The sequence below is a fragment of the Leucoraja erinacea genome, chromosome 23, assembly GCF_028641065.1.
Source record: "Leucoraja erinacea ecotype New England chromosome 23, Leri_hhj_1, whole genome shotgun sequence".
NCBI classification, from domain to species: domain Eukaryota; kingdom Metazoa; phylum Chordata; class Chondrichthyes; order Rajiformes; family Rajidae; genus Leucoraja; species Leucoraja erinaceus.
Genome location: NC_073399.1, coordinates 9,768,380 through 9,793,743, shown reverse-complemented (window position 1 = coordinate 9,793,743; position 25,364 = coordinate 9,768,380). Strand labels below are relative to the sequence as shown.

The following is a 25,364-nucleotide window of genomic DNA, read 5'->3' as shown; positions in this document are numbered from 1 at the left end:
AGTCCATCCATCATCAACAGCATGCCGACCTGTGAGTAATGATGACTATGCCTGCCATCTGGTCTATCAGCTTTACAGGAGTAAACCAAATTAGCTCAGTCAACTCAATCACATTGTAGATATAATGAACTATCTTTCAAATGCTTTACCGCACTTATTGATTGTAACTCAACCAGTGAGGCATCTGGAAGATTAAAAAATTGAAATAAACAACGTACGTTATGTTCCAAGAAGACTACCTTGCCCAGGCAATTCCTTTCATACGCCTGCTGCCTCCAGCTTGGCCATTACATCAGAGCATATGTATCATTTCAGAATTGCTCATCATATTTAGTGTGTGGAAATGCAATGATCATCGTAAATTCACAGCACAAGGATATGAAGGGAAATGGATGATGTGTAGGATCGCTGGTTTAAACCGAAGACAGACACAAAATGCTGGGGGCAGCTCAGCCCGGGACTGGGCAGCATCTCTGGAGAGAAAGAATGGCCATTCCTACCGCCATTTTGTGTCTATCTTTCACTCATGTGGAGGCAGATGAGATTAGTTCACCTTGGCATCTTGTTAGGCACGGACATTGTGGGCTGAAGGGCCCGTGCTGTACTGTTCTATGTTCTAGATCTTAGTTTAAGAATGACAGACACTGAGTGCTGGAGTAAATCAGCTCCGCCATTCAATCATGGCTGATCTATCTTTCACAAGCACTGTCCTGTACACCACGGATCATTCACACTTTGACCAAATCCAGTTAATCGACAGTCTGAAGAAGGGTCTCGACCTGAAACATCACCTAATCCTGTTCTCCAGAGATGCTGCCTGACCCGTTGAGTTACTCCAGATTTTTTGTGTCTGTCATGGAATGGAAAGCCTGGTTTCCACCTTATGGCAGAGTAGAAATAGGAGTTTCCCCTGCATTTTGCCTTCCTTTTTATTCCTCTTTCAAGATCTGGGCATCAGAAGCAAGACCAGGACTAATTACCTGGTCTGAAGAAGGGTCTCGCCCCAAAACGTCACCCATTCCTTCTCTCCAGAGATGCGGCCTGTCCCACTGATTTTCTCCAGCATTTATGTCTATCTTCGGTGTAAACCAGCATCAGCAGTTCAATAGCAAGAATGTCCTTCCTCAAATTTGGAGTATTGTGTGCTGTCCCCAAAACAGCACACAATACTCCAGGTGTGGTCTCACTAGGGCCCTCCCTGTACAATTGCAGAAGGACCACTTTGCTCCTATACTCAACTCCTCTAGTTATGAAGGCCAACATGCCGTTCACTTTCTTCACCGCTGAATTATTTGCCAACACTATCTGTAAGCTCAGTATAGAGCGCGGAGCTTGGTTTCAGAATCCCTTGCTCCCAGTAGGAAGTCACAGGACTGCTGGGCATATTTTGGAAACTTGCAGCAGCACAGGGTTTATTTACTCCTTTGAGAAGATACAGAATCCTCCCGCCTACAATGGGACAGAGGTGCACCCCTTGAAAAAGAAGAAGAGGGAATTTCTTTGGTCAGAGGGTGGTGAATCCGTGGAATTCATTGCCACAGTCGGCTGTGGAGGCCAAGTCAGTGTGGAGATTGACAGATTCTTGATTAGTACGGGTGTCAGGGGTTACGGGGAGGCAGGAGAATGGGGTGGAGAGGGAGAGATGGATCAGCCATGATTGAATGGGAGAGCAGGCTTGATGGGTTGAATGGCTGAATCTGCTCCAAGGACTTATGAACATGAGATACAGCGCAGAAACAGGCTCTTCAGCCCACCGAGTCCGTGCCCACCAGCCGTCACCCTGTACACTAGCATTATCCTATACACACCAGGGACTAGCAGCCTGTTTGTCTTTAGAGTGTGGGAGGAAACCGGAGCGCCCGGAGAAATCCCACGCAGTCACATGGAGACACGTACAAACGCTGTACAGACAGCACCCGTAGTCAGGATCGAACCCGGGTCTCCGGCGCTGCAAGGCAGCAAATCTACCGCTGCGCCACCGTGCCGCACTCACCTAATGCTAAACCAACTGTCCCGTTCAGTAAATAAACAGTTCTATTAATAGGCCTTTTAATTTCCTCTTGTGAATATTTCAAATCACAAGGCAATTTTTAAAATGTTTACGGAGGAACTGCAGATGCTGGAAAAATCGAAGGTGGACAAAAATGCTGGGGAAACTCAGCGGGTGAGGCAGCATCTATGGAGCGAAGGAATATGTAGCGATTCGGGGTCGAGACCCTTCTTTAGACTGGGGGGGGGGGGGGGGGAATTCATCACTGAAGAAGGGTCTTGACCCGAAACGTCACCTATTCCTTCACTCCATAGAAGCTGCCTCACCCGCTGAGTTTCTCCAGCATTTTTGTCAACCTACAGACCATTAAAAAAAACATGTTTAACAAGTTATCTCTAATATTTCTGTTTTATTCTTATAATTATGTTCTATTCTTTACCTGGCGCCTTGTGCGATGATTAAAATATTAATTAAAGGTAATACATTTTGCTGACAGGTTTGCGTTCATGTGAATAGTTTAATGTCATTGGCAGGCCTGAGAGCAACCTCTGTTGGGTGCCAGGGGTCGCATGTACTGACAGCTAGCAGGAAGATTACTGCTCTCTAAAGAGAGTGCTACCTCCTTGTGGGCAGCTCTAGTTTAGTTTCAGTATCGTGATGCAGCATGAAAGCAGGCCCTTCGGCCCACAGCGTCCACGCTGGCCATCGTCCACCCGTTCTGTGTCATCCCACTTTCCCATCCACACCCCCTGCACATCAGGTGCAATTTTACCCAGGCCACTTGGAGACACAGCGTGGGAACAGGCCCTTCGGCCCGCCGAGTCCACACTGACCAGCGATCGCCCCTATCCTATTTAGGGCGGTCACGGTGGCGCAGCGGTAGAGCTGCTGCCTTACAGCGAAAGCAGCGCCGGAGACCCGGGTTCGATCCCAATTACGGGCGCTGCCTGTACGAAGTTTTGTACGTTCCCCCCATGACCTGCGTGGGTTTTCTCCGAGATCTTCACTTTCCTCCCACACCCCAAAGACAGACAGGAACGGGGTACTGATTGGGGATGATCAGCCATGATCACGTTGAATGGTGGTGCTGATTCGAAGGGCCGAATGGCCTACTCCTGCACCTATGAATGTGTGAGGTCGGGGGAAGTAACCCCGCCACGGGAACCATGTAATCCCGCGCTACCTGCTCCATGGTCGGATAGTCGGTGACTAAACTGTCTCCCCCACCTTGTTTGCCAGGTGAGGAGGGGGGCTGTGGACCCATAACGTATATTTGAAATTAAAATAGTCAGAATTCGTTCTAATTTTAAAACATCGTAAACTAAATCCGGAATCCGGTGTGAAAGATCTAATCGTAAACAAATGTGACTGTTAGCCACGGTTTGAATGTTTAAGGAGCTATTCATTGGGGAACTAGGAGGTATTTGGTTTGGCCAGAATCTCAGTCACGTATCTTGAAATAGCTGAGTGGGTCTTGGTAAATCAAACTGTCCCAAGAGTGCATCGTTATAGAGCCATTGACTCATACAGCACTGAAACAGGCCCTTTGGCCCATCGTCCCCATGCTGACCAAGTAGCAGCTCCACTTTAGAGCAATTCTTACATGGTGGCAAATTGGTCCAAAAATAGGCAGCCCTGATGCACGTTTCTGGGAAACGTCGCCCCTCACTGGTGCAGTGAGTTGTAAGTTGCTTTGGCTCTGTAAGTTGTTGCCTTACAGAGCCAAAGGAAATAGGTTTAAGGTTAGGGGGGGGGGGGGGGGGGGGGGGGGGAAGGAAGGAAGATTTAATAGGAATCTGAGGCGCAACATTTTCACACAAAGGGTGGTGGGTGTATGGAACGAGCCACCGGAGGAGGTAGTTCAGGCAGGTACTAACGCAACATTTAAGAAACATGATTAGGACAGGTTTAGAGAGATAAGGGCCAAACGCAAGCAGGTGGGACTAGTGCAGATGGGACTTGTTAGTTGACATGGGCAAGTTGGGCCAAAGGGCCTGTTTCAACCATGTTTCACTCTATGATCTGGGTTAGATCCTGACTATGGATGCTGTCTGTACAGAGTTGTGCACCTGTCCTAAAGTCTATTAAATGTTGTTATAGTACCTGCCTCAACTACCTTCACTGGCAGCACGTTCCATATTCCCCAACTCTGGATATTCATCCTATCTATCCCTCAAGATCTGATACACTTCTGTAGTATCACGCCTCATCCTCCAGCAAACTTGGAACAAAGTACTCGCTTGTCCAACCTCTCCCTATAGCTCAGCTCCTCAAGTCCTGGCGACATCCTCGTAAATCTTCTCTGCACTTTTTTTTCCAGCTTAAAAAATCATCCTTCCTTCAGCAGGGCGACCAAAACTAAACACAATACTCCAAAGACAGACACAAAATGGTGGAGTAACTCAGATTCAGATTCAGATTCAATTTTAATTGCCATTGTCAGTGTACAGTACAGCGACAACGAAATGCACTTAGCGGGACAGGCAGCATCTCCGGAGGGAAGGAATGGGCGACGTTTCAGGTCGAGGCCCTTCTTGCAGACTGAGTGTCAGCGGAGAGGGAAACTAGAGATATGGAAGGGTACAAAGAGGAAGGAAGGTGTAAAAAGGACAGATAAAAGCAGACAACAATCAAGGAAATGTAGAACGGTTCATGGTTGGATGAGGGGAAGGTGACAATACTCCAAATACTCCACCAATGTCTTTCACACCTGCAAATTTTATATCAGCAATATTTTAGTTTGTGCTCAAAGGCATTTTAATCAGAGCCTGCACTGCCATTTATTGTAATCATGGCTGATCATCCACAATCAGTTACCCGTGCCTGCCTTCTCCCCATATCCCTTGATTCCGCTAGCCCCTAGAGCTCTATCTAACTCTCTTTTAAATCCATCCAGTGAATTGGCCTCGACTTCCTTCTGGGGCAGAGAATTCCACAAACTCACAACTCTCTGGGTGAAAAAGTTTTTTGTCATCTCAGTTTTAAATGACCTCCCCTTTATTCTTAGACTGTGGCCCCCTGGTTCTGGACTCCCCCAACATTGGGAACATTTTTCCTGCATCTAGTTTGTCCAGTCCTTTTATAATTTTATACATTTCTATAAGCTCCCCTCTCATCCTTCTAAATTCCAGTGAATACGAGCCCAGTCTTTCCAATCTCTCCTCATGTGACAGTCCCGCCATCCCGGGGATTAACCTGGTGAACCTACGCTGCACTGCCTCAATAGCATAGGATAGTTGGGGGGTCACTGGTCACTAAACTAAATTAAACTAAACTAAACTAAACTAAACTAAATTAAACTAAACTAAACTAAACTAATTGTAATGTAACACCCCAGGTCTAACTATCTGCTGCCAGATCTATAGTCAGCTGGGTAACTGAGGCTCTGAGCCCAGGTAACTAGTAGCGTGGATAGGGGAGAACCAGTGGATGTGGTGTATCTGGACTTCCAGAAGGCTTTCGACAAGGTCCCACATAAGAGATTAGTATACAAACTTAAAGCACACGGCATTGGGGGTTCAGTATTGATGTGGATAGAGAACTGGCTGGCAAACAGGAAGCAAAGAGTAGGAGTAAACGGGTCCTTTTCACAATGGCAGGCAGTGACTAGTGGGGTACCGCAAGGCTCAGTGCTGGGACCCCAGCTATTTACAATATATATTAATGATCTGGATGAGGGAATTGAAGGCAATATCTCCAAGTTTGCGGATGACACTAAGCTGGGGGGCAGTGTTAGCTGTGAGGAGGATGCTAGGAGACTGCAAGGTGACTTGGATAGGCTGGGTGAGTGGGCAAATGTTTGGCAGATGCAGTATAATGTGGATAAATGTGAGGTTATCCATTTTGGTGGCAAAAACGGGAAAGCAGACTATATCTAAATGGTGGCCGATTGGGAAAGGGAGAGATGCAGCGAGACCTGGGTGTCATGGTACACCAGTCATTGAAGGTAGGCATGCAGGTGCAGCAGGCAGTAAAGAAAGCGAATGGTATGTTAGCTTTCATTGCAAAAGGATTTGAGTATAGGAGCAGGGAGGTTCTACTGCAGTTGTACAGGGTCTTGGTGAGACCACACCTGGAGTATTGCGTACAGTTTTGGTCTCCAAATCTGAGGAAGGACATTATTGCCATAGAGGGAGTGCAGAGAAGGTTCACCAGACTGATTCCTGGGATGTCAGGACTGTCTTATGAAGAAAGACTGGATGGACTTGGTTTATACTCTCTAGAATTTAGGAGATTGAGAGGGGATCTTATAAAAACTTACAAAATTCTTAAGGGGTTGGACAGGCTAGATGCAGGAAGATTGTTCCCGATGTTAGGGAAGTCCAGGACAAGGGGTCACAGCTTAAGGATAAGGGGGAAATCCTTTAAAACCGAGATGAGAAGAACTTTTTTCACACAGAGAGTGGTGAATCTGTGGAACTCTGCCACAGAGGGTAGTTGAGGCCAGTTCATTGGCTATATTTAAGAGGGAGTTAGATATGGCCCTTGTGGCTAAGGGGATCAGGGGGTATGGAGAGGGCAGGTACGGGATACTGAGTTGGATGATCAGCCATGATCATATTGAATGGCGGTGCAGGCTCGAAGGGCCGAATGGCCTACTCCTGCACCTAATTTCTATGTTTCTATGTTTCTATGTAACACCCCAGCTCTAACTATCTGCTGCCAGATCTATAGTCAGCTGGGTAACTGAGGCTCTGAGCCCAGGTGACTATAATCTCGACCCAGTACTTTCCGGCCATTTCTACTGGGAAGTCCTGATTTTTTTTACGGAACGATTATCACCAAGAAGTATTCAGTTTGTTTCCAGCATTTTATCCCAACAGCTGCAGATGTATTTTTAACAAAAGAATATGTATTTTCCTTTGGGTACCCCCTTGTGATTAAATGGCTTCTCGCTGACAAAGCAATATGAATGTAGCAATGGATTGATAACTATTATATAACAAGCACCGATTGTACTTCTGTGCTGTGGACAGTAATGCCAGCTCCAGCTCGATGGAAATGTGATTCATTATTAACCAGCCCGTCACATTGTCCATAGCCCGGTGAACAGGTGTGTACTCACCAAAACCATTACAACACTGCAGGCCGCCAAATATGGCCACCCATCATTCTTTGGACGGAAGGATCTGCAGATGCTGGTTTACACCCAAGATGGAACCAAAATCCTGGAATAACTCAGCGGGAACAGGCAGCATCTCTGGAGAAAAAGGAATGGGCGACGTTTCGGGTCGGAATCCTTCTTCAGACCGTAAGATAGGGAAGGCTAGAACAAAGTAGGGGCGGCACAGTGGCGCAGAGACCCGGGTTCGACCCTGACCTTGGGTGCTGCCAATGTGTGTGGAGTTTGTATATTGTGTGAGAAAAAACTGCAGATGCTGGTTTAAATCAAAGGTAGACAAAAAAAAATCGAAAGTAGACACATCAGCCATGACCACATTGAATGGCGGTGCTGGCTCAAAGGGCCAAATGGCCTACTCCTACACCTATTGTCTATTGTCTATAAAATGCTGGAGTAACTCAGTGGGTGAAGCAGCATCTCTGGAGAGAAGGAATGGACAAAGTTTTGGGTTGAGACCCTTCTTCAGGGTCTGAAGAAGGGTCTCGAACCAGCCGTCTGTGGCAATGGGTTCTGCAGATTCACCACCGTCTGGCTAAAGAAATTCCTCTTTGTTGTTGTATCGGCTGCAATTATGGCATTTAAAAAATGTTTTAATAGTTAAATATTTTCAGGGGAAGATTGGTCTAGTTTGCATCTTGCATCTCGCTCTGTTGGACCCCCCAACTAAGATTCTGAAGATGCAACAGTGTTCCAGGGACTCAACGGGTCAGGCAGCATCCGCGGAGAGAATGGACAGACGATATTTTGGTTTGGACCCTTCCTCGGACTGCTTGGAGAGAGGAGAAATCTGGAAAGCAAAGCTCAAAATTCCAGCAGATCCTTGTGGTGGTCTGCTCAGCAAACCATTTGTAATCTGACCGAGTTTCCAATTTGTGTTTTGCTCAAAACCCCAGCATCTGCAGTTTCTTGCCTCGCCATTGTGAAGCTGCAACACCTTAACCCGCCAGTGTGTGTCAGCAGAGGCCTGAGCTGTAACATTCCGATCCAGAGGATACAAAGCAAAGAATGCCGGAAACACTCAGCTGGTCAGGCAGCACCAGCGGTAAAGATAAAATAACAGTTGACATTTCAGGTCAGTGACCCTTCGTGAGAAGTGAACGTTCGGTTCAGTTCAGAGACGTAGTGTGGCAACAGGCCCTTCAGCCCACCGAGGCAGATTCCTGATTAGTAAGGATGTTAGGGGTTATGGGGAGAAGGCAGGAGAATGGGGTTGAGGGGGAAGGATAGATCAACCTTGATTGAATGGCAGTGTAGACTTGATGGGCCGAATGGCCTAATCTGCTCTTAAAACGTATGAACTTGTGTCTTTAGAGAAACAGGATGGAACCCTGTCCATGTTATCCCACTAGTCCTATGTTATCCCACTTTCCCATCCACTCTCCACACAGCAGGGGACAATTTACAGAGAGCCAATTAACCTGCAAACCCGCACGTCTTTGGGAATGTGGGAGGGAACCAGAGCACTTGGAGGAATCTCACGCTGTCACAGGGAGAACGTGCAAACTCCACACAGACAGCAGCCCGAGGTCAGGATTGAACTCGGGTCTCTGGCGCTGTGAGCCAGCAGCTCTACCCTCTACGGGTGGTGATGGCAGGCATGGGCACGGTAGATGGGTTTCGTGGGCGCAAGAGTTAATAAGTGACCTTTGCATCCAACCTATATTTAGAGAGGGTGGACATGTTCCAAATATTGTCAAAGCCTCCGGAGTGAAAGGGGGGGGGACACATGCCCAGTTCGAAAGCAGGAAGATGATTTCACTGCAGCTGGTGGTCGGGTCAAACGAGGCAAGAGATCAAACGTGGGACAGTAGCGCACAGGAACAGGCCCTTCGGCCCACAACGTCCGTGCTGAAACATTATGTCAAGGTGAGCTAATCTCTTCCACCTGCACGCAATCCACAGCCCTCCACTCCCTGCAGATCCACGTACCTATCCTAAAGCCTCTCAAACACCACTGTCTCCACAGCCACCTCCCAGGCACCCACTACTCTCCGAGTAAAACAAATTGCCCTGCAAATCTCCTTTAAACATTTCCCCTCCCACTTTAAAACTATGCCCACCCCCCCTCCTCCCTAGCCTTTGACATCCCCACCCTGAGGAAAAGGTTCTGACTCTGCACCCTATTTATGCCTCTGATCATTTTATACACGTCTATCCCGTCTCCCTCAACTTCTGGCGTTCCAGAGAAAACAATCTAACTTTGGAGGGACACAAAATGCCAGAGTAACTCAGCAGGACAGGCAGCAACTCTGGAGAGAAGGAATGGGTGACGTTCCGGGTCAAGACCCTTCTCCACTCTGAAGAAGGGTCTCGACCTGTCCTGCTGAGTTACTCCCGCATTCTGTGTCTATCTTTGGTGTAAATGACGGCCACATGATGCGTGCGACAGTCAGGACCGGCCTGTTGCGTAAATGACGGCCAAGTGGGACAGGCCCTTAACAGTTCCAGAGAAAAATGTGCAATGTCTGCAATGAGGTAGGTTGGAGGATCGGACTGTACTCTAGTTTATAGAAGGACCGTTCAGAAGCCTGATAACAGAGGGGAAGAAGCTGTTTCGGAGTCTGGTGGTGCGCGCTGTCAAGCTTCTGTATCCTCTGCCCGATGGGAGCGGGGATGATTGGGGTGGGAAATGTTGCTGATTATGTTGGCTGCTGTACCAAGGCAGGGTGAAGAGTAGTGTCATTTAGTTTAGTTTAGAGATACAGAGTGGAAACAGGCCCTTTGGCCCATCGAGTGCACGCCAACCACCATCACCCATATACTAGTTCTATCCTACGCCATTCTATATTGTCCCTATCCTGGTAAATTAACAATTTACAATTGTTATTATCCTCGGGACAATTTACCACATCCTATTGGCCTACAAACTTGCACGTCTTTGGAATGTGGGAGGAAACCGGAGTGCCCGGAGAAAACCCACGCGGTCACAGGGAGAATGCACAAACTCCGTACAAACAGCACCCAAGGTCAGGATCGAACCTGGGTCTCTGGCGCTGTGAGGCAGCAACTCTACCGCTGCGCCACTGTGTTGGCCCCAATGGAGTCAATGGGGAAGGGAGTCTGGTCTGTGACGGAATGGGCTACATCCCTCCATGATCATATTGAATGGCGGTGCAGGCTCGAAGGGCCGAATGGCCTGCTCCTGCACCTATTTTCTATGTTTCTTTCTATGTTTCTATCCACAACTCTCTGCAATTTCTTGCTGTCATTAATGCACACTGTTACAACCTGATCCAACGTTCGAACGTTGCCCATCACAGTACATTTGGTTCTTCATTCTTCTCCGTGGATTGTCACCTTGCCGTGGTGGAGAAGCTTGTGTGGTCCTGAGATGCCGTCTGGAGCTACACTCCTGGTAGGGCCACCCATGGCAGTAAGGTCGAGGGGGAGGTATCTGACAAAGAGCAATCCAACCAAGACCTCAACGGTGGAACAGGCGGAGAATGATGGCTGTCTCTCTAAAGTCTAAAGCTGGTGGTTCGATGGCAATGGGGTAGGCCCTGCAGAAGCCTGGGGCTTTCCTGGATCAGGGCCACTCCAGCACGTCCAACATGGCTGCAAGAACTTCACCGCGCAATGCACATGCGACAACAAAGAACTGTCGAACCACTGAGAATGAATTAGTTGAGAATTCCTTCATTCAATGCTTCTTTTATTTTGGCCATCAGTAAAACATTGACTTTAATACACCTTTCCAAAGAAAGTACAAGCACTTTTCCCCATTGAGAACGGTACATACACAGTATGCCTTTTAAAAGGTACTTTATCCTTTGAAGGTGGATGCAGAATGCTGGAGTAACTCAGTGGGACGGGCAGCATCTCTGGAGAGAAGGAATGGGTGACGTTTCGGGTCACGATGCGTCTCCAGTATGAGGTAGGGTCTCGATCTGACACGTCACCCATTCCTTCTATCCAGAGATGCTGCCCGTCCCGCTGAGTTACTCCAGCATTTTGTGTCGATCTTCTGTGTAAACCAGCATCTGTAGTTCCTTCCTACTACTTTTATCTTTGGCTTGTTCAGTGAAAGCCCTCACCCACAGACTGCCAGGTAACCCATCCCTAAGATGTCCCCAGAAACCCACCCATTAAATCATAGGCTTTACTTTAGGTGGTGCCATCAAAGAGCCTGGTCCTCTGAAGAGCCATGTGGACAACTTAGAAATTACCAACCGCACCCAACTTCCAACTCCTGCATACTTAGAACGTAGACAAGAGATGGATTGTTAACTTGCGTACGTACACCAGTCAAAAGCATCAACATGTCATTTAGAAAATTCCATCGCAATAACCTTTTGCCCAGAGTTGGGGGAAATAGAGGACCGGAGGTCATAGGTTCAAGGTGTAAAGATGGAATCGGAATCTGAGGAGTAACTTTATCCACACAAAGGGTGTATGGAACAAGCTGCCAGAGGAGGTAGTTGAAGTTGGGACTATCCCAATGTTTAAGAAACAGTTAGACAGGTGCATGGATAGGACAGGTTTGGAGGGATATGGACCAAATGCAAGCAGGTGGGATTAGAGTAGTTGGGACATGTTGGCCGGTGTGGGCAAGTAGGGCCACTCTTTGACTCTCTCCAATAATAATAAGGCAATCTTGTTGAAGGCACCGCATAGCTAACTTGGCTAAATGGTATTCAAATAAATGGAAAGATGTAAACTTAATTCTTTCAATTCTGTTGATACACACACTAGGACGTAATCCATGATTAAATGTCCTGGAACTTAAAGGAACATACAAGAACACACGACACTTCACCAGTTAGTTTTCCCACCTCCGGTAGCACCAAGGAAATATTTAAAGAATAATCAGTCAGCATAATAGTACCTCACAAAAAGATAATCAATTAAAATATTTTCACCCATTCAATATCAAAACAGTTTTGATTCACGAGTGTTGATAGGATCCCAGAAGTGAAGAGAAATGCCTTTTTTTTTTTTTAATTCTTCCAAAAAGAAAAAAACCCCGCACAGTATTTTGTGTTGTATAGTGTCATCTCTTCATTTTGTCCCCATTATTTTTTCTGGTGTAGAGATTAATTACTTTATAGTCATTGAGTTTTTTCCACAATCGCATTTCCATTTTCATGTCGTGGTTCGAGTAGAACACCACCTTGTGGTATGTCCGGTCAAAATAATGGTCGGAATAGTTTGCATAATCTTCCGTCATGAAGCCATAGGCCGTGACCTGAGAGCAGAGAGGAGAAGAAGCATCAAACCAGGGGAACGTAACGCAGGGGGTACATCCATCCCAAAACACTAAACCGCAACCGGGCTCATTCAAGGTCAAAGAACAAAGCAAAATGTAGAGATGCTGCCTCGAGACACGGCTTCCATCCTGACCGCGGGCTAAAGTTCGCATTTATTGCCACATGCACCAGTTAAGGTACAGTGGAATTTCACTTGCCATGCAGCCACACAGTCAAAAAGATCACAACACACAATAGAATACAACATGAACCTGTCTTAATGGAGTTTGCACGTTCTCCCTGTGACCCCGTGGAGTGGGTTTTCACCGGGTGCTCTGGTTTCCCTGCCACACTCCAAAGGCATGCGGGCTTGTAGGTTAATTGGCTTCAGTAAATAGTAAATCACCTTTATTGTATAGGATAGTGCTAGTGTACGGGGCGATCGCTGATTCGGTGGGCAAAAGGACCCGTTACCGCTCTGTATCGCTAAAGTCTAAAGTAGATGGGGCATCTTGGCCAATGTGTGCATGTTGGAATGAAGGGCCGGTTTCCATGCTGTATGACTTCATCTAGGACTCTAATGCCCCATCTCTGCCTACCTACGATGAAGGCTTTACTGACCTGGTACTAGTACTTCACTGACTTTACCTTGCACTCAACGTTATTCCCTTATCATGTATCTGTGCACTGTGAACGGCTCGATTGTAATCATGTGTTGTCTTTCCTCTGACTGGTAAGCCCGCAACGAAAGCTTTTCACTGTACCTCGGTACACGTGACAAGCGAGTAAACGCAACTGGTAAGGTAGCACTGACCAACCTGATCTCCCGGTGGCCCAGCACTTCAACTCCCCCTCCCATTCTGATCTTTCTGTCCTGGGCCTCCTCCATTGTCAGAGTGAGGCCTAGCGCAAATTGGAGAAACAGCACCTCATATTACGCTTGGGTAGTTTGCACCCCAGAGGTATGAGCATTGACTTCTCTAATTTCAGATAGTCCTTGCTTTCTCCCTCCTTCCCCTCCCCCTTCTCAGCTCTCCCGCAAGCCTACGCATCTTCCTTTCTTTTTCCCGCCCCCCCCCTCGACATCAGTCCGAAGAAGGATCTTGACCCGAAAGGTCGCCTATTCCTTCTCTCCATAGATGTTGCCTCACCCGCTGAGTTCCTCCAGCATTTTTCTCTACCTTCGATTTTTTTTCCCAGCACCTGCAGTTCTTTCTTGAACCAAACTCAACCTGTCGGCCAGTTATCGGACGAGTCGTTAGGGTTGTGCCACACTCAGCAAATGCCGCAACTGTAGGACACCAACAGTGAATGGAAGCAACACTTCAACACTCCCTCTTACCTCGTCGCATGAATGGATCGCAGCCAACAGCATGGTTGCACCGGTACTTGGGCGGTAAATGTCACGGTGTCGCGAGCTCAAAATCTTTCCCTTCAAAAACCTGCAGGAACAACACTGCATTAGAATAGCCCAGGAGTACCTCGTACATGGCACAGTTCAGCACGGGACCACACCCTTTAGCCCAAACTCATCTTAGAAAGGCACAAAACACTGGAGTAACACAGGCAGCATCTCTGGAGAAAAGGAGCAGGTGACGTTTCGTGTCGAAACCCCCCCTTCTTCTGAAGTCACGTGATAGTAGAATTAGGCCATTCGGCCAATCAAGTCTATTCCGCCATTCCATCATGGCTGATCTATCTCTTCCTTCTAACTCCATTCTCCTGCCTTCTCCCCATAACCTCTGATACCTAAAGTCATAGAATCAGAGTTGTACAGTGTGGAAACAGGCCCTTCGGCCCAACTCGCCCACACTGGCCAACAATGTCCCTGCTACACTAGTCCCATTTGCTTGCGCTTGGTCCATATCCCTCCAAACCTGTCCCATCCAAGTACCTGTCGAGCTGTTTCTTAAACGATGGGATAGTTCCTGCCTCAACTACCTCCTCTGGCAGTTTGCTCCATACACCCACCGCACTGTGTGAAAAAGTTACCCCTCGGATTCCTATTAAATCTTTTCCCCCGTACTAATCGAAAATCTATCAATCTCTGCCTTAAAAATATCCATTGGCCTCCACAGCCTTCTGTGGCAAAGAATTCCACAGATTCACCACCCTCTGACTAAAAATTGCTCCTCATCTCCTTCCTAAAAGAATGTCCTTTAATTCTGAGGCTTTGACCTCTAGTCCTAGACTCTCCCACTAGTGGAAACATCCTCTTCATATGCACTCTGTCCAAGCCTTTCAATATTCTGTATGTTTCAATTAGGTCAATTTTGAACCCAGGTTCCTGCAAGATCGCTCCATTTTGTTTCTAGTTTAGTTAAGAGATTCAGCGTGGAAACATGCCCTTCGGCCCGAGTCCACGCCGCCCACAATCACCCCGTACGTTAATTCTATCCCACACACACACCAGGGACAATTTACAGAAGCCAATTAACCTACAAATCCGCACGTCTTTGGGAAGCGGAAGGAAACCGGAGCACCTGGAGAAAACCCCCGCGGTCACGGGGAGGACGCACAAACTCCGTACAGATAGAGCCCGCAGTCAGGATTGAACCCGAGTCTCAGGCGCTGTAAGGCAGCCACTCTACTGTGAGGCGCCACTAGTCCCACCTGCCTGCACTTGGTCCATATCCCTCCAAACCTGTCCTATCCATGCACCAAGGTTGATTATTATTATATAAACAGGAAGATGACCATAGCAAGACTTGGGTCATTGGACTATCACCCATTCATCTTCTGTGGCAAAGAATCTTTGGTCATCTCCGCACACAGGGTTCAGGCAGGAATGCAACGGTTAATCTCAAACCATTTGCCACCATTTCATTTTTGTCTGCTTCTTGCGAGAATCACATTTCCATTTTACCTGTTCCGTACGTATCGGATGAAGTCCGGATGATACATCTTGAATTTTTCCGCCTTTCCATTCGTTCCAAAGTAAGTAGGTGGACTGAAACACAAATGCAAAACTTGAAATGTTACAACAAATCCTTTATTTACCATTTAAAGCTGGATTCTGTGGTTACCAGCGAATGAGTTAACCAGGGAAGAGGTTGAGCAGGTGATGACTTAATGCTTTAGATCTAAGAGTGGTTTTATATGGGTGTATTAAATCATGAGGGTATAGGTAGGGTGAACATACACAGAAGAATAGACACAAAATGCTGGAGTAACTCAGCGGGACAGGCAGCATCTCTGGAGGGAAGGAATGGGTGACGTTTCGGGTCAAGACCCTTCTTTACACAGTCGTCTCCCAGGGTTGGGGAAAATCAAGAACTAGAGGGCATAGGTTTGAGGTGAGAGGGGAACGATTTAATAGGAACCAGAGGAGCATCCTTTACCCAAAATAGAGATTGGTGAATATATGGAACAAGCTGGCAAAGGAAGTTGTTGAGGCCGGTACTATAACACTTTAAAGATATTTGTACAGGTACATGGATGGGAAAGGTTTACAGGGCTATTGACACGGTGCAGACAGTTGGGACTAACGTAGATGGGGCATCTTGGTTAGCATGGGCAAGTTGGGCTGAAGGGCCTGTTTCCATGGTGTATGACTCCACTATCTCCAACTGTTTCTTAAACTATGGGATAGTCCCAGCCTCAACTTTTATAACAAGAGGAATTGAATATTGGAGCAAAGAGGTCCTCCTGCAGTTGTACAGAGCCCTAGTGAGACCACACCTGGAGTATTGTGTGCAGTTTTGGTCCCCTAATTTGAGGAAGGGCATTCTTGCTATTGAGGGAGTGCAGCGTAGGTTTACAAAGTTAATTCCCGGGATGGCGGGACGGTCATATGCCGAGAGAATGGAGCGGTTGGGCTTGTACACCCTGGAGTTTAGAAGGTTGAGAGGGGATCTTATTGAAACATATAAGATTGTTAGGGGTTTGAACACGCTAGAGGCAGGAAACATGTTCCCGATGTTGGGGGAGTCCAGAACCAGGGGCCACAATTTAAGAATAAGGGGTAACCCAATTAGAACAGAGACGATGAAACACTTTTTCTCACAGAGAGTGGTGAGTCTGTGGAATTCTCTGCTTCAGAGGGCAGTGAAGGCAGGTTCTCTGGATGCTTTCAAAAGAGAGCTAGATAGGGCTCTTAAAGATATGGTCAGGGGATATGGGGAGAAGGTAGGAATGGGGTACTGATTGGGGATGATCAGCCATGATCACATTGAATGGCGGTGCTGGCTCAAAGGGCCAAATGGCCTACTCCTGCACCTATTGTCTATTGTCAACTATCTCCTCTGGCAGTTTGTTCCATACACCCACCGCCCGTGTGAAAAAGTTACCCTTTCGGATTCTTAGTATATCTTTTTTCCCCTTCAACTTGAACCTATGTCCTCGATTCCCCTACACTGGGTAAAAGACTCCCCGATCTATTCCTCTCACGATCTTGTACACCTCTATAAGATCTCCCCTCATCTTCCTATGCTCCATGGAATAGAGACCCAGCCTACTCAACCTCTCCCTATAGCTCACAATGAAGTGTTTACCTCTTGACTTTCTCTTCACCAAGGCATTCGGTGCCTAACTCAATCACAACCTACCTCAATATCAACTTCATAAGTTTTCGGAGCAGAATCAGGCCACTCGACACGTCGAGTCTAGTCCGCCATTCAATCGTGGCTGATCCATCTTTCTCTCCCAACCCCATTCTCCTGCCTTCACCCTGTAACCCCAGACACCCTAATTCTGCTCCTATAACTTATGGAGTGGCTTGGTCCACAATGGTTGTGATGAGTCACAGTGGAGTTGTGATCCGAAGGATGCTTGGGTTAACATATGAGGAGCGTCTGATGGCTCTGGGCCTGCACTCGCTGGAGTTTAAGAAGGATGAAGTGATTCGGCATATCCCCATACACGTTTTCAATGGTCAATGGTTCGTGAATATCGAATGTGCAGGCACACAGTGAGATTCTCTTTTGCCTACAGTTCAGATGCTTGCCCATAGAGTTTGTACGTTCTCCCCGTGACCTGCGTGGGTTTTCTCCGAGAACTTTGGTCTCCTCCCACGCTCCAAAGACGTGCAGATGTGTGGGTTAATTGACTTGGTATAAATGCAAATTATCCCTAGCGTGGGATAGTGTGCGGGGATCGCTGGTCGGTGCGGACTCGGTGGGCCGAGGGTCCCGTTTCCGCGTTGTATCTCCAAAACTAAAACCCAAGCATGCAATCCCCAATTAGTACAAAGCTGCATGGAAATAGTCCACTGAGACCACTTGCAAGTGTCGCCAGGCTTTAGTGCCAGTTCAAACTTCCACTTTGGAGAGCATACAGACGACTGCATCAGTGTGTGGTGACTCACACACCCATGGACAAAGGACGCCACTGATACTGGTGACCATTAACCGGTCCACCAGGAGTATTAACCTGCTCACCGTCAGAGCAGTCTACAGAAAGCACCGCCTCAAGAAAGCAGTTGCTGCCAAAGACCCGCACCAGATTGGCCACACCCTCATCGCGCAGCTACCTTTGGGAAGACAGACAGACAGTGTAGGAACCCAAGAGCCATTACTTCCAGTTTTAAGGACAACATTCATCAAGCTCTCGAGGCACCCAGCACTAACATCTCTGCATTCAACTACTGTGGATTTTGTAGACTTGGTAGGGCGGCACGGTGGCGCAGCAGTAGAGTTGCTGCCTTACAGCACTGGGTTCGATCCTGACTACGGAGTTTGTACGTTCTCCCCGTGACCTGCGTGGGTTTTCTCCGGGGTCTCTGGTTTCCTCCCACACTCCAAAGACCTACAGGTTTGTGGGCCAACAGTCCCTAGTGTGTGTCGGATTGTGAAAGTGTGCGGGGATCGCTGGTTGGTGCGGACTCGTTGGGCCGAAGGGCCTGTTTCCGCACTGTATCTCTGAACTAAACCAAGTAGAACTACAGTCTACACTGTTATGGCCTGCGTGCCCCAGCATATCTGATGATTTATCATATTATTCTTTATTATATTTATTTGTTTTGTTGTGGCAGCAAGAACCAGAGGGCACTGGTTTAAGAAGAGGAAGGAAATATTTAATCGGAACCCGAGGGGCAACTTTTTTTTTTTTTTTTTCTACACACACAGTGTCTGAAACAAGCTGCTGGAGAAGGCATGTACTATCACAACGTTTAACAAACATTTACAGGGGTACATGAAAGGGAAACGTTTAAGGGCCTGTCCCACTTGCCGATTTTTTTCGGCGACTGCTGGCATCATTGACCGACGTATAGGGTCACTGAATAAGTTGCGGGGTGATGCGGAGCGATTCGACGTGATGCGGTGGTGATGACGCATTGACACGCGGCGTTTCATCAAGTGTCGCAAACATTTTGTTTTTGTCGCCGCTGGATTTTCAAATGTTCAAAATCTTTCAGCGACCCTGGTGCGTCGGTCAATGATGCCAGAAACCGCCAAAAAAAAAAATCGCCAAGTGGGACAGGCCCTTTAGTGGGATATGGGCCAAACGCAGGCAGGTGGGACTTGTGTAGATGGGGCATGTTGGTCAGCGTGTGCAAGTTGGGCCAAAGGGTTTGTTTCCACATGGTATGACTTCCCCCCCCTTCCAAAAATAAAACAAACTTTATTAGATACCAGACACGAACTGCGCAAAAATTCTTCCGACATTCTCAGCAGCTATACATACATTCATCACCGTTGGTAGGCATAAAATGCTGCAGTAACTCAGCGGGACAGGCAGCATCTCTGGAGAGAAGGAATGGGTGACATTTCGGGTCGAGAACCTTCTTCACTCATTCAAATTCATTAGCGTTGTGTTTGGTGGCGTTCACAGAAATAGTGTTATGCCAGGCACCCTTGCCACTCATGTACCCCCCCCCCCCCCCAGGGGTGATATCCCTTCCCTTGTTTGAGGGGAGTCTCCACCACACCCTGCCCCCCCAAATGACCCCAGCTGAGGAAGGACCATAGTCTGTGGCCCTCCCCCACAGAGCCTTGGTGTTGGCTGCACCGAGCTACAGTGTGTCCCTCAGCACGTACTCCTGCAGTCTGGCCTCACTGACAATGGAGGAGGCCCAGGACGGAAAGGTCTGTGTTAGAATGGGAAGGAGAATTAAAGTGTTTGGCAGCCGGGAGAGGTGGACTGAGCGAAGGCGTTCAGCGAAGCAATCGCCCAGTCTAGGTTTGGTCTCGCTGATGTCCAAGAGTCCACACCTTGAACAATGGATACAGTAGTTCATCATTCCTGCTCTGGCGTATTTGGCAATTAAACATTCGACTAGAGTGGTGCGTAATAAGTAACAATGAAGTTCCTCAGCCTGTTCCTTCCCTCATCATTACAATAAGTTAAACACAGTTACGCCATCAGCTTTCAGGAAGGGAGCGCACAATTACAATGGAATGAAAGGGAAAGCGGAGAAGTTTACCTTTGCGATTTGTCTTTGCCCTTCGTTATGGCTGTGTTTGTTATTGCAGCTTTCGCCAGGTAATAATCTCGATTGTGATCTGGGAGAAAAATGTACCTTGTCTCCTATAAGTAAGTAAGTAAATAAGTTTATTGGCCAAGTATTCACTTACAAGGAATTTGCCTTGGTGCTCTGCCCACAAGTAACCACATGACATACAGTGACAGTTACAAATGACTCCGAAAACACTAAACATTAAATAATAATAAAAAATTAATGATAAAGCACCCACTTGGGCGTCATTTGTGCATCACACAGTTGGCCCGCAAAGATTTTGTACGTCCCAAAATCCTGTGGCTCCACGCGCGACCGCATGTCACTGCCAGGGGCGGAAACCCCGGGGGAGGCCCCAGAGGGGACACATCCCCCCCATGTTTTGAGAGGTGGGGGACATCCCCCCCCAGGTTTTTGTGATCCCGATTTTAAAATCTCCGCTTTTAGCGCTGGATTGAGCCTCCGAAGCCTCGCGGATGTGAGTGTGCACATGCGCGCATGGCCGCCAATAAATTGTGTCCCCCGTCCCCTCCATGTTTTGATAGCGAGTTCCGCTCTTGGTCACTGCCTACGTCACCACGCACCATGCGTACATCACGTGACGCGTAAATGATGTCACGTAAATTACGTGCAAATGACGCCCAAGTGGGACAGGCCCTTAACTCTCACTTGACAGCATCCAGAGAATTTGCCTCCACCGCCTTCCGAGGCAGAGAATTCCACAGATTCATAACTCCCCTGGGTGAATACGTTTTTCCTCATCTCCGTCCTAAATGGCTGAGCCCTTATTCTTAAGCTGTGGAGAATTTGCAAGAGGGCAAACATTCGGGGCAGCTTACCGCAGAATGTGGCAGGGCCGTGTACCCCACACGGCGGTACGAGTACAGAGAATTCTTCATCGTGTTTGTGGAAAATGTATAAAACGAAGTTCTACTTCCCACATCTTGCTCGAATCCTTTAATAATGGCTCCATTCACTCTGTAGATTGAGAAATGAAACAAAAATCTATTGAAGCAAAATGACTTTAACTCTCTAGATTTTCATTCCTATTATCCTTCCCCTGCCTTTGTCAATGGACAGTTTCTATAAAATTGCAGCCATCGGTGTCTTAGTACATGTTTGACCTTCGCTTTCACTCCATCGAGTGCCTGCAGAGATTTTTATACTGCTAAATAAAAGCACACGCTTCATCTTAATATCAGAAGATCAGAAGTGATAGGAGCAGAATGAGGCCTTTCGGCGCCACAAGTCTGCTTAGCCATTCAGTCATGACTGATCTATCTCTCCCTTCTAACCCCATTCTCCTGCCTTAACCCCATAACTTCTGACACCCGTACTCATCAAGAATCTATTTATCTCTGCCTGAAATATATCCACTGACTTGGCCTCCGCAGCCTTCTGTGGCAAATAAGTAAGGAAGTGAGTAAGTTTATTGGCCAAGTATTCACATACAAGGAATTTGCCTTGGTGCTCCACCCACAAGTAACAACATCACATACAGTGACAGTTAGGAATGACTCAGAAAACACTAAACATTAATAATAATAAAACATTAATGATAACAATTATTAATGGTAAATAATTCCACAGATTCACCGCCCTCTGACTAAAGAAATTCCTCCTCATCGTCTTCCTAAAAGAACGTCCTTTAATACTGAGGTTATGACCTCTCGCCCTAGACTCTCCCACTAGTGGAACCATCCTCTCCACATCCACTCTATCCAGGCCTTTCACTATTCCGTACGTTTCAATGAGGTCCCCCCCTCATTCTTCCAAACTCCAGTGATCATAGGCCCAGTGCTCCTCATATGTGACAACAAAACTAAATCAGACATTAGTTACCCGATTCACAGGCTGAACCATTAACAAGCCTGTTTGAGATTGTTCCCATTGACCGACCCGCATGTAATGTACAAGATACGTGCGGTGGAGGCCTTCCCGGAGTTTAGTTTAGCGATATATACGGGGCAGAAGTGGGACCTTCGTCCCTCCGAGCCTGCGCCGAGCCTGCGATCCCTGAACACCAACACTATCCTACACACTGGGGACAATTTACAATTTTCCCAATAATAATAATAATAATCTTATTTATATAGCACATTTTTAGTCAACTTGCATTGACCCCAAAGTGCTTCACATAATTACATTACATTTACACACAGGCAAAGGTGGGTGAAGTGTCTTGCCCCAAGGACACAACGACAGTATGCACTCCAAGCAGGATTCGAACCGGCTACCTTCCGGTCACCAGCCGAACACTTAGCCCATTGCGCCATCTGTCCCAAAGCCAATGAACCTGCAGGTCTTTGGAGTGTGTGGGGGGGGGGGGGGGGGGGGGGGGGGGGGGGGGGGGGGGGGGGGGGGGGGGGGGGGAGCCCCGGAGAAAACCCACGCAGGTCACGAGGGGGGGGGGGGGGGGGGGGGGGGGGGGGGGGGGGGGGGGGGGGGTGCAAACTCCGTCCAGACACCGCCCGCAGTCGGGATCGAACCCGGGTCCCTGGGAGCATATAGAACGACGGTGCTGGCTCGAAGGACCGAATGGCCTACTCCTGCACCCCATTCTCTACGCAATTGAGAGCACACACCTGAATACATAGTCGTGGCCATCAATCTCCTTGCCCTTCCGAGAGCCGTTGAGAATGCCACCATTGCCCACCACTGCACAGCGCACGCAGACTGAAGTCTTGTTTGACCTTCGCTCCCAGTCATCAAACAGGACAACGTTTGCGGTCGTGTTGAGGTAGCTCAGCGTGTCCTTTAGGTCTGTAACATGAAATGGAAACTAACCCACCGTTCCAAGTGATGCAAAACACAACCAGACAAGAGGTACAGAGCGGCTCCCAGCCTGAATAAGGTGTGGTGGCCATTTGGCTTAGTTATGTGTGTCATAGATTGTGTGCCTTTAAATTTTGTCTGTCTGTAATTATATAGGTGGGATTGATTACGTAGGCTGAGGTGTGTTTGCTGCTGAGATTTTTGGGCAGAAGCTTGTAGTTTTTTTTTTAAGTTAGTTCGGAGGAGGCATGGATAGAGGCATATCTTTCCACCATGGGTCAGAGCTTTCTCACGAAAGAAGTTTTCTCACATGCTGAGCCAGACGGAGCTTTCTAACATTGATCAGTCTGGATCAATATCTTATTTAAGAAGGAACTGCAGATGCTGGAAAATCAAAGGTACACAAAAAAAGCTGGAGAAGCTCAGCGGGTGCAGCAGCATCTATGGAGCGAAGGAAATAGGCAACGTTTCGGGCCGAAACCCGGAAGGGTTTCGGCCCGAAACGTTGCCTATTTCCTTAGCTCCATAGATGCTGCTGCACCCGCTGAGTTTCTCCAGCTTTTTTGTGGATCAATATCTTACTGTTTGACTTCGACAATAAAGAAACAACTAATCAAGAGTCTGTTTATTGAAGATGTATCTTTCGATGGATTTGAATGTCTCTTGGCGAGCTCCCCTGCGTAAAATGACGCTATCTCCTCCTAGTGGCTGGAGGGAGCAATTCCTCGAACGATATACTAATCTGCCACTATAGAAGGGTCCCGACCCCAATCGTCGCCCATTCCTTTGTGCCAGAGATGCTGCCTGACACCCCACCCCCCGAGTTACTCCAGCATTTTGTGTCTTTCTACGACTATCAACGCTGGAGGACGAGGGGCGATCTTACAGGGGTGTAGAAGACCATGAGAAGAAAAGATCAGGTAAGAGCACAGTTGTTTAAGAAGGAACAGCAGATGTTGGAAAAATCAAAGGTAGATAAAATTGCTGGAGAAACTCAGCGGGCAAGGCAGCACCTACGGAACGAAGGAATAGGAGACCCTTCCTCAGACTCAAGCACAGGGTCTTTTAACCAGAATAGAGGAATCGAGAACCAGAGGATACAGGTTTATGGTGAGGGGAAGAAAAGGTTTAATAGGAACCCTAAAGGGCAATATTTTTTTTCATATAACACAAAGGGTACATTGAACGAGCTGCCAGAGGAGGTAGTTGAGGCAGGTACACTCACAACATTTGAAAAACATTTGGACACATACATGCATAGATGCATAGACAATAGGTGCAGGAGTAGGCCATTCGGTGCTTCGATTTCATCCCACACTCCAAAGATCTACACTTTTGTGGGTTAATTGGCTTAGGTGCCATTATAAATTGCCCCTAGTGTGTGTCGATAGCATCAAAGTGCGGGGATCGCTGGCCGGCGCGGACTCGGTTGTCCTAAGGGCCTGTTTCCGCACTGTATCTCTAAACTAAACTTAATGTTTACCTTCTAGTGAAAATAGACAAACAAAGGTTGGCACGGAAGTGTTGGGCTGAAGGGCCCCTTTCTGTACTGTATGGTGCTATGAGAGAAATGGGCCAGCATCTGAATGAATGGAGTGAATGAGTTTATTGGCCACGTATGTACACATACAAGGAATTTGCCTTGGTGCTCCGCTCGTAATTAACGACATGACATACAGTAAACAATGAAGAATGACAAATAAAAGATGAAAACATTAATAATAAAACATTATAGTTTAATGAAACGATGGCACAGCGATCTCGGAGCAAAGGATGTAAGTATTTACCTTCATAACTGATCACACCCCAGCCGTGAGCACCGTTATAATTCTTCAGCCTCTGGTAGGCCTTTTCAGTCACGTGCTTACTCCACTGCAGAACGGGTACGTTTCCCACAAAAATATCTGCATACTCTTCCACTTTCACCAGTCGACTTCTCGCTGTCTCGGGGCATTGCTGACGAACAAAGGGGGAGTTCAGCGTTAAGGTCACAGAGACGATTTTAAACTTTAAAGTTAAACGCATCAATCAAAAGGACAACACGTTTTTAGCTGTTAATAACGGGCACATTGTAAATGCTGGTTAATAACGGGCACAAAGGGAACTCGGCGGATCAGGCTGCACCTCGGGGACAATAACAGCATTTAAGAGCCATTTGGACAGGTAATTTTGGATAGGATAAACGCTCTTATTCCCCCTGCCACAACTGGCTCCTATCTCCAAACTAAGCTAACCAACCTCAGCAAAGACACAAAGTGCTGGAGGAACTCGGCAGGTCCGGCAGCATCTCCGGATGACATGGATAGGTGATGTTTCGGGTCGGGACCCTTCTTCAGAATCTCGGCGAGTTAGACAATGGGTGCAGGAGTAAGCCATTCGGCCCTTCGAGCCAGCACCGTTGCTGGTGGCCGGGGGAGAGGCGAGGATCAGCGGAGTCATAAGGTCAGAAGGTTAGAAGCTCTAGGAGTAGAATTAGGCCATTCAGCCCATCAAGTCTACTCCGTCATTCAATCATGGCTGATCTATCTCTCACCCCATTCTCCTGTCTTCTCCCCATAACCTCTGACACCCATACTAATCATGAATCTATCTACTGACTTGGCCTCCACAGCCTTCTGTAGGTTCAGACTGTCTACCCAATCTGCACTGCTTATAATTATATGTACTTTTATCAGGCCTCTCCTCAGCTTCCTACACTCCAGGGATAACAACCCAAGTTTGTCCAAAATGTCTCCTTTACACCCAATACCTTAGTTTAGTTTAGGGATACAGCGTGGAACAGGCACTTCGGCCCATCGTGTCCGCTCCGACCAGCGATCCCCGCACACTAACACTATCCTACACACACACACACACACACACACACACACACACACACGGGACAATTTACAATTA

General features: G+C 47.5%; 1 protein-coding gene across 3 annotated transcripts in view; it reads right to left on the bottom strand.

Moving 5' to 3' along the window:
- Nucleotides 1–10,747: 10,747 nt before the first annotated feature.
- Nucleotides 10,748–25,364, bottom strand: part of LOC129708208 (alpha-N-acetylgalactosaminide alpha-2,6-sialyltransferase 2-like) — a 41,515-nt gene continuing 26,898 nt past the window's right edge. For all 3 annotated transcript variants that reach the window (XM_055653828.1, XM_055653826.1, XM_055653827.1), the window contains exons 4-11: nucleotides 24,257–24,425; nucleotides 22,280–22,457; nucleotides 20,534–20,672; nucleotides 19,662–19,765; nucleotides 15,165–15,248; nucleotides 13,641–13,740; nucleotides 11,055–12,297; nucleotides 10,748–10,911 (exon numbers count right to left, since the gene is read on the bottom strand). In XM_055653828.1, the coding sequence (XP_055509803.1) occupies nucleotides 12,103–12,297; nucleotides 13,641–13,740; nucleotides 15,165–15,248; nucleotides 19,662–19,765; nucleotides 20,534–20,672; nucleotides 22,280–22,457; nucleotides 24,257–24,425 (969 nt within the window). In that variant the 3' untranslated portion in view covers nucleotides 10,748–10,911; nucleotides 11,055–12,102. The remainder of the gene's footprint in view (nucleotides 10,912–11,054; nucleotides 12,298–13,640; nucleotides 13,741–15,164; nucleotides 15,249–19,661; nucleotides 19,766–20,533; nucleotides 20,673–22,279; nucleotides 22,458–24,256; nucleotides 24,426–25,364) is intronic.